This window comes from Marmota marmota, unplaced genomic scaffold (genome assembly GCF_001458135.2).
Source record: "Marmota marmota marmota unplaced genomic scaffold, marMar, whole genome shotgun sequence".
NCBI classification, from domain to species: domain Eukaryota; kingdom Metazoa; phylum Chordata; class Mammalia; order Rodentia; family Sciuridae; genus Marmota; species Marmota marmota.
The window spans coordinates 1,607,313-1,619,925 of record NW_026000205.1 but is presented as its reverse complement, the minus strand read 5'-3'; the positions used below and the strand labels follow the sequence as shown (position 1 = coordinate 1,619,925).

General features: G+C 48.7%; 1 protein-coding gene across 8 annotated transcripts in view; it reads left to right on the top strand.

The window, feature by feature from the left end:
• The window catches only part of Trpm4 (transient receptor potential cation channel subfamily M member 4), a 34,027-nt gene extending 21,616 nt beyond the window's left edge, over window positions 1–12,411 (top strand). For 5 of the 8 annotated variants that reach the window (XM_015496568.2, XM_048790560.1, XM_048790559.1 and 2 more), the window contains 13 exons: window positions 530–659; window positions 761–906; window positions 1,767–1,879; window positions 2,202–2,279; window positions 4,255–4,686; window positions 6,674–6,806; window positions 6,976–7,150; window positions 7,309–7,486; window positions 10,980–11,176; window positions 11,398–11,530; window positions 11,696–11,768; window positions 11,860–11,959; window positions 12,051–12,411. In XM_015496568.2, coding sequence (XP_015352054.1) covers window positions 530–659; window positions 761–906; window positions 1,767–1,879; window positions 2,202–2,279; window positions 4,255–4,686; window positions 6,674–6,806; window positions 6,976–7,150; window positions 7,309–7,486; window positions 10,980–11,176; window positions 11,398–11,530; window positions 11,696–11,768; window positions 11,860–11,959; window positions 12,051–12,055 — 1,893 coding nt within the window. In that variant the 3' untranslated portion in view covers window positions 12,056–12,411. Of the gene's footprint in view, window positions 1–529; window positions 660–760; window positions 907–1,766; window positions 1,880–2,201; window positions 2,280–4,254; window positions 4,687–6,673; window positions 6,807–6,975; window positions 7,151–7,308; window positions 7,487–10,979; window positions 11,272–11,397; window positions 11,531–11,681; window positions 11,769–11,859; window positions 11,960–12,050 lie in introns of those variants that run through there. The other 3 variants (XR_007342988.1, XR_007342989.1, XR_007342990.1) reach the window with 3 other exon arrangements.
• The last annotated feature ends 202 nt before the right edge of the window (window positions 12,412–12,613 follow it).

The window sequence follows — 12,613 nt, the reverse complement described above, 5'->3', positions numbered from 1 at the left end:
GTTTTTTTTAAAGGCTGGGGATATAGCTCAGGAGTTGAGTGCTTGCTTAGTATGTGTGAGAGGGCTTTAGTTCAACCCCCAGTACCACCCCCTCCAATATATAGATATAAATATATAAAAATAAATATATATATGCATATATATCATAAAACTTTACTATTTTAACATGTTTAAGTATACACTTGAGCAGTGTTCACTTATTGAGTAACCATCGCATGATCTTTTCTTCTCCCCCAACTGAACTCTGTACCTTTGAAATAAAAACTCCCCCTTCCCCCCCAGCTCCTGACAACCCCCGTTCTATTTCCTGTCTCTGAGAGTGGCCAGTCTCTCCAGGGACCTCGTCTCCGTGGAATCACGCAGTGTTTGTCCACATGAACGCTCACCCGATCCTTGGCCCCCGGTGAACTCAGTCGGTTTCTGACCTCTGACTCTGTCCCTTCCTCGGCGACTGGCTTTCTTTGCCCCCTCCCCTGAACTTCACTCCACCCCGTGACCCCAGCCGGGCCCCCTTTCTCTGCCTCTGCAGGGCACCAACGCTGTGGCCTCGGCCCTGGGGGCCTGTTTGCTGCTCCGGGTGATGGCCCGGCTGGAACCTGAGGCGGAGGAGGCGGCGCGGCGGAAGGACTTGGCGGTCAAGTTCGAGGGCATGGCCGTCGGTGTGTGGGCCTCGCGCCTGGGAGCAGGGACCCGGGCTACGAGGGAAGGGGCCGTGCATCTCCCGCCTCCTCTCACCCCTGCTTCTCCGCGGACCCCGCAGATCTCTTCGGCGCGTGCTACCGCAGCAGCGAAGACAGGGCTGCCCGCCTCCTGCTGCGCCGCTGCCCGCTGTGGGGGGACGCCACCTGCCTCCAGCTTGCCATGCAGGCCGATGCCCGTGCCTTCTTCGCCCAGGATGGGGTGCAGGTGAGCAGGACTCAGGGGACTACTGGGTTGTGCCCTGCCCCGGGGAGCAGCTTCTCCCGAGAAAGCCTTGCTCTGCTCTGCTCCCGTAAGAAGCCCCACGCTGCCGCAGAGAGCCAGCCTTCCCCCGGTGGCCTAGGGGTCGCCCTTGGCTGCAGTGGGAGGCTCCTCCTCTCGCAGGAGGAAGTGGCTCACAGGCAGAAAGTGCTTCCCACTTCCTTAAGAGGTCCTGATTCTGGTCCCCAGCAAGTAGAACGACGTCACCGGACAGTTTCCTGGTGTTTTTGACCTAGACAAACTTTGGTTTCAGAAGTCCCGCCCTTGGTGTACAAAACTCTCCCCCTGGACCCCGCAGCCTCTCCAGCCCTGACAATCAGACATTTTGAAAACTTTCTCTGCATCCTTAAATTAAATCGGACTGGAGCTCAGAAGTTCCCATCCCTAATGCCGAAAGTTCTGCCCACCCAGCAGGGAGTCCCATCTGCACCTGGGGGTAAACCCAGTCCTTTGCTTTGAATTCTGGTGAAACTCCCGGTGCCAGACCTACCACTTGCTGATTACATCTCCTTGGGCCATTTCCTTATCCTGACCATCCCATTGCGTGTGTGGCCAGGGTGAAGTGCGCTCATCTAGGGAAAGGGCGTAGCCCAGCGTCCAGTGCAGCGTGTAAGAAACATGGCTGCTAATCTCTGCTAGCCCAAACCCGAGGCTCTTCCACGTGGAAGGCTTCCACCACCCCAGACAGTTATGGCCTCCACGTTGGGAACCTGCACTGTGCTGTGGAGCTGTGACCCAGGCCGTGGGGCCTCTTAGGGAAGGGGCTCGGGGAGATTCAGGCTCCTAATCCTCCCGACGCCCCACAGTCCCTGCTGACGCAGAAGTGGTGGGGGGAGATGGACAGCACCACACCCATCTGGGCCCTGGTTCTCGCCTTCTTCTGCCCCCCACTCATCTACGCCAACCTCATCACCTTCAGGTCAGTCCCCTGGGGTGAGGCTGGCAGTGGGGTGCTTGGCTGCTCCTTCCTGCTCACGCCTGCCCACTTTCTTACTTGGTCCACCCAGTGTGTCTCTCCTCTCCTGGAGGGAGTACTCTGGAAGGTGAGCTTTGTGGGGTGCTGTGCAGTGTCTCTAGGGCAGCTCCTTTGCTTCTGGCTGTGGTTCCTGGGGAAGGCCCCTTCGGGGTGACTGCAGCAGGCCTGCCGCTGTCTCCCTGCAGTGTCTTTGGGTGAAGAAATTGGAGTCTTTTTGGAGACCTCTCCTCCTCCATTCCTCACTTGCTGCTTCTCTTCATGCCAGGAATTCAGAAGAGGAGTCCACACAGAAGGACCCAGACTTAGACACGGGTGCCGGAGTTAACGGGGAAGGGCCCGTTGGGTGAGTGACAGTCCCAGGGCAGTGGGAGGTGGGGGTACCCTGGGAAGTCTCAGGATAGGTATGGGTAGCTTCTGTGTCCCACCAGGGGTTGGGAGCAAGAGCAAGGGCAGAGGTGGTAACTGGAACTTGGGGAAATAATAAAGGTTTCAGTGAGGCACTGAAGACACTGAAGAAATTTCTAAAATGTCAACTTCAAGACTTGGCTCAAGATTTGGCTGTGCAGGAGTCCCTGGGCCCATCTCACTAGTCATCAAGTCATCACTAGAGGTCACCTCGTGCCACAGGTGCTTCCATTCCTCAAAACCAAGTGGAATCACGTGGAACTATTTTTTTTTTTGATATTTATTTTTTTTAGCTGTAGTTGGATACAAACCTTTAATTTTATTTATTCATTTTTATGTGGGCTTCGCACATGCTAGGTGAGCGCTCTACCACTGAGCTGCAGCCTCAGTTCCTATGGAATTGGTTTATTTAGGAATTTCACCAACTTTCTCTGACATCATGGCTCTTGCTTTTAGTCACTGTGTAGTGGTACCCAGGAAGGCATTTAAAATCAGGCCCTGTGGGTCTGGAGGTCTAGTTCAGGGGCAGGATGTCTGCCTACCCTGTGGGCAGTCCTGAGTTGTCTGAGTTTGTGTACGTGCACTCTGATATTAGCACAGTGATGAAATCACATAAGAATGCATTTCTCAGAATGTGTCCCTGTTGTTAAGTGACATGTGATTGTGTATATATAGTTTTGTGAGACTGTATACAAAGAATACAAACTGTTCATCATGATAGAAAAGAAAAACTAAGATAAACATCTGGACCATTGAATAAGGTTGGGTAGAGGTGGAGTCATATACCATATGGTCTTTTATGACTGATTTTCAAGATTTCTTCATGTGATAGCGTGTATCAGTGCTTTGTTCTTTTTTAGTGCTGTATAATTGTCCCCTGTATGGACAGACCTCTTTATTTATCCACTCATCAGTTAATGACATTTGGGTTGTGCCCACTTTTGGACTACTGTCTTTTTGCTCAGTATTTTAATAATAATAATAATTTACTATTATTATAATAATTTATAACTATGAATATTATTATTATTACTATTATTTCATTGTGCTGGAGATGGACCCAGGGATTCCTGTATGCTAGTCAAGCACTCTACCACTGATCTACGTCCCTAGCCCTCTGCTCAACTTTTAAAGAAAGGACATCTCTCCAATTCCATTTGTTTGCTTTTTTTTTTTTCTCTCTCTCTCTTTCCTTTATTTTATTTCTTTATTTTTATCTGGTGCTGAGGATTGAACCCAGAGCCTCACACATGCTAGGCGAGTGCTCTACTGCTGAGCCACAACCCCAGCCCTCCTTTTAGCTTTTGAATTGCCCATTAGCAGTGCTGTTCATTTGGGTGTTTCTGATTTGGGGTCAGAAGAAAGAGGCAGAATGAAATTGGGAGAGAGGATCAGAGCTCAGGTGAGAAAAGTCAGAGGTCTGAGAAGACCCAAAGGCCAGAATTCAGGGTCTAGTACGGTTGTGTGGCCGCTTATCAGATATAGGGAAGATAATCTCCTATGGGAATTTGTGGGGCAGGGGTTAGTATTTAGGGACTTGGGGGGTTAAACCTGGAGATCCAATCATGAAAGTCAGGGGGTCACAGGTCATTTTGGGAGTCAGGTAGATGATCCAAGGTCAGGGATTGTGAAGTGAAAGAACAGAGTCCAAAGCCACGCAGGGGTCAGAAATTAGAATTCGAGGGTGGAGGAGGCCAGAGATGGGAGGTCAGCAGACTTGATCAAGGGAGATTTCAGAGGTCAGAGGTTAGACTCGGGGTCAAAAGTCAAGAAGGTGGCGTTTGCCTTGGTTTCAGCATGCAGGATGCCAAGCGAGCAGGTGAAGAGGGCAGTTGAGCAAGGTGAGGGGTGTAGACCAGGAGAAGGTCAAGGCTCAGATCTGGTTGGAGCTCCCTCCCTTTTCTCTCCCGCAGGCCCAAGGACGCCCCTGAGAAGGTGCCCCTTGGTGGGCAGCGGCAGCCAAGGTCCCGGGGCTGCTGCGGGGGTTGTGCCCGGCACGGGTGCCTGCGCCGCTGGTCCCACTTCTGGGGGGCACCGGTGACGGCCTTCCTGGGCAACGTGGTCAGCTACCTGCTGTTCCTGCTGCTCTTCGCCCACGTGCTGCTCCTCGACTTCCAGCCGGCGGCGCCCGGGCCGGCCGAGCTGCTGCTCTACTTCTGGGCCTTCACGCTGCTCTGCGAGGAGCTGCGCCAGGGCCTGGGCGGCGGCTGGGGCAGCCTAGCCAGCGGGGGACCCATGCCCGGCCAGACCCCTCTGCGCCACCGCCTGCAGCTCTACCTCGCGGACACCTGGAACCAATGCGACCTGGTGGCGCTCACCTGCTTCCTCCTGGGCGTGGGCTGCAGGTGGGTGCCCAGGCTCAGGGCGACCTCCACCCTCCTCTCCCTCCAGGGCGCTGCTCTGGGATTCTCTGGGGGCAGTAGTTCCAGACAGTGTCCGGGAGTCCCTTCAGCCAAAGCACCCTGGGCCCGCTTGTCACCCACTGGCCTTCCTGGCTTGGTGGCTGCCCCATTCTGCATAGCTGTCTCCAAATTGTGAGGCCTTCACTTTCCATATTTTCTCTTGCTGGGACTGGGCTGTATAATGTTGGCTCATTTCTTCCATAGTTTCCAGATCACACTCTGTGGTGCCCAAACACAGGTCAAAATATCCTCAAAAACAGCTGTCGTGTACTTGGGTCTTGGTGTAAGCTGTTTTCCTTCTGCACTCCCCTTCCTCTCCTTTGCCAACTCCTACACTTCCTTTAGACCTCAGCTTACTGTTCCTGTCTCTGGAAGCTTCTGGGCCCTTCCTTTGTGTTTCCTCAAGCTCCCCCCAAATGGTGCTCTGACCGTGGCTTGTGCTGTCTGTCCTCACACTATATAAACTCCTCATGTGACATCCGTCTCGTCTTCCAGCAACTTTAACCATCTTCTTAATATAGTCTGCTACCAAGCAAAGATGCCTCCTCATTGAACAAGATTAAAGCCACGAACAGGGACCTACAACAGACACTAAAGGTTTGCCCCAGTCGTGGCAAGCACTCTTCCTTTCCCAGTGGTGACTTCCACCAACAGTCTGGGGCACGCCCTGCCTGTTCTTTTTCGGTTCATTTCCCTGGATGACACACATCACATCTTTTGTACAAGTGACAGGATATTTTATATATCCTTCTGGCAACTTTTTCTTTTTCTCTACAATATGTCTTTCTCTGTCAGTATTTGCAAATATACCTTATTCTCTGTAAATCCACATCAAATTCCAGAAGATAGGATCTTAGCCATCTTTGGCTAAAGATCAGACAAGACTGGATGCTCTTTGCCAGAATTTAATGAATAAATTAGTTCTTTTCATGAGGCAGTGAGATGAAAGTTTTGAAGTTCAAGAGATAAAAATCACCTGGAGAGCTTCTCAACAAAGACTCTTTCATTTTCTACTCATGATGGTGTAAAGTCATAATCAGATATTAACTGCTTTAGTTCTAGTCCTCCACCTTCTCTCCTTCTTCACTAGAAAGGCCTCAAACTTGTCTAGGCTGGCCTCAAACTTACCATCCTCCTGCCTCAGCCTCCCAAGTAGCCACTGCACCCAGCTCCTTATTTTGATTTTCACATAAGACTTTCTTCGGGGCTGGGGATGTGACTGAAGCGGTAGCGCGCTCGCCTGGCATGCGTGCGGCCCAGGTTCGATCCTCAGCACCACATACAAACAAAGATGTTGTGTCCGCCAAATACTAAAAAATAAATATTAAAAAATTCTCTCTCTCTCCCTCTATCTCTCTCACTCTCTTAAAAAAAAAAGACTTTCTTCATATGACATTCTATCCTACCTAGTTCATGAAGCAGTTCTATATTTTCTTCTGAAAATTTTAATTTTTGCTTTTTATTCTGGGTTTAATCTATCGAAAGTTTAAGTGCATGATAATGCAAGCTAGGGATGTAGTTTTTATTTTCCCCATAGGAATCCTTGGTGTTTGTTGGCCCTTTAAACTTCCTCTGTGAATTGAGTGTATGTTTCCTATTAGGTGCTTGTCTTCTGCTTACTGTTTTGCAGGATCTCTCTATATTTTGCCTTTTATGAGTTGGACAGATATTTCAGTAGTTTTGCCAACTTGATTTTTACAGGGACTGTTGGGCTTTTGCTAAGGCAGCTGTTCATTCAGCCATATTTAGTGGTGCTAGTGTCTTGTGTGGTCCAACTTGGCACTGAGTAAGTTCCAGTAAGCCCCTGGTGAAACAGAGGCCCTGTGAAGGCCTCGGCCTCTTCACCTCCTCGGCAGGGTGTTGGGAAGACTCATTTTCATGGCGCGCTGTGACCCTCGAGTGAGCACTGACCCGTCTCCCCACACCCCAGGCTGACTCCAGGCCTCTTCGACCTGGGCCGCACGGTCCTCTGCCTGGATTTCATGGTCTTCACGCTGCGCCTGTTGCACATCTTCACGGTGAACAAACAACTGGGGCCCAAGATCGTCATCGTGAGCAAGATGGTGAGGGCAGCACCGAGGGAGGGGCGGGGCTGGAGTGGGCGTGGCCGGAGAAGGGAAGGGGTGGAGCCAGGGAGGCCTGGGCCCTGAAGGAGGGACAGGCTCTGGGGAGGGCGTGGCCTTGAGGGCGGGGCGGGGCCAGACTCGGCAGTCTCTCTCTCTCTGCCCGCAGATGAAGGACGTGTTCTTCTTCCTCTTCTTTCTTGGTGTCTGGCTGGTCGCCTATGGCGTGGCCACGGAGGGGCTCCTGAGGCCTCGGGACCGTGACCTCCCGAATATCCTGCGCCGGGTCTTCTACCGGCCCTACCTGCAGATCTTCGGGCAGATACCCCAGGAGGACATGGACGGTAGGGAGGGCCCTGGCACCCTCCCTCTGCGTCTCCGTCCCCCTTGCTCCCGTCTTTCCTAGCTCCGTCCCTGGGCCTCCGCCCACCCCATCCCTTCCGGAGCTCCGCCTTCTTACAGCTGTGTCCCTCTGTCCCATCTCTGCGCGTCTCCTCCACAGTGGCCCTCATGGAGCACATGAACTGCTCGTCGGAGCAGGGTGCCTGGGCGCGCCCATCCGGGATGCAGGCCGGCTCCTGCGTCTCGCTGTATGCCAACTGGCTGGTGGTGCTGCTCCTCATCATCTTCCTGCTCGTGGCCAACATCCTGCTGCTCAATTTGCTCATCGCCATGTTCAGGTGAGGCCCCTTGCTCTCTGACCCGACCCCACCCAGCCCACCCTTGTTGACCCTATCTTGATTTATGATTCTCTAAACAATTTTATAGTTTGACTTAAATCTGATGCTGGCCTGTCTCTAAACCCAGCCAGACCCTGTTCCTGACTTGACTTTAGATTGATTCTCGCCCTGAGCCCAGGGTGAATTTTTTTAATATTGTGGCTAAACAGAGATAAAATTGGCCATTTTTGTAAGTGTAGGATTCAGTGATATTAATTACATTCACTGTGTTTTGCAGTCATCACCACCATGCAAAACATTTTCGTCACCCAAGCAGAAAGTGTTTCCCCTCACCCTAGCCCTTGGTAACCTCAAATCAATTTTCAGATGGACTGGCCTATTCTAGGTGTTTCATAAGAGTGGAATTATATGATATTTATCCTATGTGTCTGGCTTATTTCACTTAGCATAATGTTTTCCAGGTTACATTCATGTTGTAGCACATGTCAGACCTTCATTTCTTCATACTGAAGAGTATTCTCTGGTACATACATGCACATTTTGTTTACCTGTTCATCTATGATAGAAATTTAGGTTGTTTCCATCTTTTGGCTATGGTGAATGATGCTCCAACAAACATAGGCATGCAACTATCAGTGTGAGTCCTTATTTTTGTTTCTTTCGGGTGTACATCTAGAATTGGAATTGTTGGATCACATTGTATTCTGTTCAGCTTTGTGAGGAACCATCAAGCCATTTTTCCATAATAGTTGCGCCATTTCACACTCCTACTGGCAGTGGATGAGTTTTCTCATTTCTTCACATCCTTGTCAACACTTGTTATTTTCTTTTCTTTACAAAACTATAGTCATCCTAGTGGTTATAAAGAGATGTCTCATTGTGATTTGATTTGCATTTCTTTAAGGATTGTTGATGTTGATTGTTGATTTATGATTCTTGTTGGCCATTTGTATATCTTTGGGAAAAAAGGATACTCACATTATTTGCCCATTTTTAAATTGGTTGCTTGTCTTCTGTAGTTGAGTTGTAGCAGTTCTTCACACATTCTAGATATTAAAGTCCTTTCCTATTTATAAGTTGTAGTTAATGTTTTCATTTTCCTGATAACATGATATATAAAAGCTTCTAATTTTGATGAAGTCCCATTTATCTGTTTTTCTTCTGTTGCTTGTGGTTTTGGTATCAGGCCTTTTGCCAAAGTCTAAGTCATGAAGGTTTACTTCTGTGTTTTCTTCTATGAGTTTTCTGGTTTTGGCCCTTATATTTAAGTTGTTGGTCCATTTTGAGTTAATTTTTGTATATGGTGTAAGGTAAAGGCCCAACTTCATTCTTTGTGCATGGGGAAATCTACTCATCCCAGGGCAATTTGTTGAAGAGACTGTTTCTTCTCCATTGAACTCGACTTGGCATCCTTGTTAAAAATCAGCTGGCCATTATATTTGTTTCCCAGGGCAGTTGTAATAACATAACCAGACCCAGGTATCTTTAAATAGTGGAAATTTATTGTCTCTCAGTCCTGGAAGCTAGAAGTACAAAACAAGAAGGTGTCAACAGAGTTGGCTCCTTCTGAGGGCTGGGAGGGAGAATCCATGCCACACCTCTCCCCTGGTTTTGGTGGTTTGTTGGCCATCGTTGACTTGTAGATGCATCACTGAAATCTCTGCTTCATTTTCTCCAAGAGTCTGTGTCCAAATTTACCCATTTAATGATAATTGTATTGGATTAGGGACCACCCTAATGACCTCATTTTAACTTGATCACCTCTGCAAAAACCGTATTTCCAAATAAAGTCATATTCTGAGGTGGTAGGGTTAGGACTTAAACATATCTTTTTTTGAGAGCTACATTCTACCTATAACATTTATTGATTTGTGGTTTACTTATGGACTTTTAGTCCACTAGTCTCTATGACAGTCCTTATGCCAATACCACACTGTTTGGATCACTGTAGTTTCATAGCATATTTTGAAATTGAGAAGGTGAGTCCTCTGACTTTGTTTTTTTTTTTTTCCCCCTAAGATTATTTTGGCTATCCAAATGACCTTGAGGATAGGATTTTTCTGAGTCTACAAAAAAGTTGGAATTTTCATTGAATCTGCAGATTGCTTTGGGTAGCACTGATACGTTAACAATATCAAGTCTTCCTACTCATGAGTGCAGGATGCCTTCCCATTTATTTAGGTCTTTTAAAAAAAATTTCAGTAATATTTTGTAATTTTTGGTGTGCAAATCTTTAACCTTTTTGGTTAACTTTCTTCCTAGGTGCTTAGTTTTTAAAGCTGGTATTGTAAATGGAATTGCTTTCTTAAGATTCATTGGAGATCATTCATTGCAGGTGTAAGAAACAACTGATTTTTGTATATTCTTGTACCTTGAAACTGGTTCTTGAATGGATTCATTTATTAGTTCTGGGAGCTTTCTCAGGATTCTTGGATTTTCATTGTGTGTCACTTAATAGTGGGGATATGTTCTGAGAAATGTTTTGTTAGGTGATTTCTCCATTGTGTGAGCATCAAAGAGTGGAGTATACTTCCATAAACGAAAATGGCTACAATGTCATGAGGTGATATAATTGCTTTTTAAAAAATTCTGAAACAGTCTGGCTTAATCCCTTAGATTGGCTTTGAATTTGAGTTTCTTCTGCTACAGCCTCCAGAGTAGCCTGGAATTCCAGGCCAGCATCACTGTGCCTGACTAGAAAAAAAAATATATTAAAAATTTTATTTTTTTGTACTGGAGATTGAACCCAGAGGTGCTTAACCACTGAGCCACATCCTCAACCCCTTTTTAAAAAAATTTTTTTAGTTGTCAATGGACTTTATTTTATCTATTTATATGCGATGCTGAGAATCAAACCTAGTGCCTTACACATTCTAGGAAAGTGCTCTATCACTAAGCAACAACCCCAGCCCCCAAAACCTTTTTATTTTTTATTTTAACACAGGGTCTCATGAAGTTGCTTAGAGCCTCAACTAAATTGCTGAGGCTGGCTTTGAATTTGCAATCCTCCTGCCTTAGCCTCCTGAGCTGCTGGGATTATATGCATGGGTCACTGTGCCCAATGACAATTTTTGATTAGTAATTCAATGTCTTTACTTATAAGTTATTTGAGAGTTTCTACTTCTTTTTGAGTCAGTTTAAGTAATTTATGTGTTTGTAGGAATTTGTCCATTTCATCTAAATTATCTAATTTAACATACATTCCCTTGCATTGCTTTTTATTTCTTGGACGTGGATAGTGGTGTTTACATTTTGTTTCTGATTTTAGTTACTTTTATGCAGGCTGACTTCTGAGCCCTGGTCCAGTCCTTTTTTCAACGTCTACCCTATTCATGACTTGTCTCCAACTTGAACTCTGACACTTGAGTTTATTGACCTTGACATCTACCTGCTGCCTTGGATGTTGAACAGAAGTTGCCTGATATCTAATCTTGATTCCTTGTCCTTGACTGGGCCATGACCCCAGGTAACCCTTGACCTCTGGCCTCTGCAGCTATACATTTGGCAAAGTACAAGGCAACAGCGACCTCTACTGGAAGGCACAGCGCTATAGCCTCATCCGGGAATTCCACTCTCGGCCTGCACTGGCCCCGCCCCTTATCGTCATCTCCCACGTGCGCCTCCTCATCAGGCGACTGTGCAAGCGTCGCTGGGCCAACTTGCCCTCATCCCCGGTCCTCGAGCATTTCCGTGAGAACAGGCTTGTCCTACAGGGGGGGAAATTTAGAGAGAAACATAAACATGGAAAAGCGGGACGCCCAGAAGGACTTGTGGGCGTGGCTCAGGTGTGAGGGCGAGGCTGTTCTAAGAGGGAGGTCCAGGGGCGGGGTCTAGGGACCTTGCTGAGGGGGCTAGGGGCGGGGCATGGGAAGGGGCGTGGCCGTTTGACTCACCAGGACTCCGCCCTCCAGGTGTCTACCTCTCCAAAGAAGCTGAGCGGAAGCTAATGACATGGGAATCTGTGCACAAGGAAAATTTCCTTCTGGCACAAGCACGGGACAAACGGGAGAGTGATTCTGAGCGACTCAAGCGCACTTCGCAGAAGTGAGGGCAGGGCCTGAGTGGGCGGGGCTTCTGGCCTGGGGCGGATCCCACGATGTTATCTGGGTGGGGATAAGGCGGGGCCTGTAAAGAGCCTGGGCAGAAGTGGAGCATGAGGGGCCCGGTCTCTGGGTTGGTTGCCACCTGCCCAAAGGTCTCCCTTTTTAGAGTGGACACGGCGTTGAAGCAGTTGGGACAGATCCGGGAGTATGAGCGACGTCTGAAAGGGCTGGAGCGGGAGGTGAGGACTTAGTCCAGCTGGAGGGCACCTGTGGCAGGGTTGGGAGCACCGGGGTTCCCCTCTCCTATCTTGATTCTTTCCTGTTCCCCAGGTTCAACACTGTAATCGGGTTCTGGATTGGGTGGCCGAGGCCCTGAGCCGTTCTGCCTTGCTGCCACCAGGAGGGCCACCACCCCCAACTGGGCCCACAGGTCAGTGCGTAGGGCCTACCAGTGCGTCTTTGGCCTCTGTTCCTATGGTTCTGCATGGTTTTTATTACCCACTCTTCTCTCTTCCCTCCAGACTGAGTGCTGCTGGTCTTCAGTGAGTAACCCCCATAGGGAGTTTTATTCCTAGAGTGAGGCCCAGCTGGACTCTACTTGTGCACCTAGCGGCTTTATCCTTGAGGTGGACCTCATGCTCCTGAACTATACCTGGTTAGCTGTTGGGACCACCTTCTGGAGCGTCATCCATACACACCACAGCAGGCTGGGGTTCTCCCAGGACCATTCCTTCTCTGGGAGGATCGAATTCTGAGGCCTAGCACTGGCCTCCTTGAGGGCCTGCCACAGCAGGAGGAGGCTGGAGGGCCCTTGGAATTACAGGGACCACAGACCCTATTCACAGCTTCCCCACACTGGGGAAATAAAGCTATTTGAGATGAGTAGTATTGGATGCTTGACTCGGGGGGAATTGGTGGGTGTCCAGACCTTTCTGAGGTAGAGGCTGGAGCTAGGCTGGTGGGTGTGTGGTCCTTGGTGGATTTACTGCTGTGTTTCAAATATCTGGCGTCTTTCCCTCCTTTACCACCACTCTTCTTGCCTGACTCAGACTCAGCACTTTTTGTCTACACTATTTTGATGGCC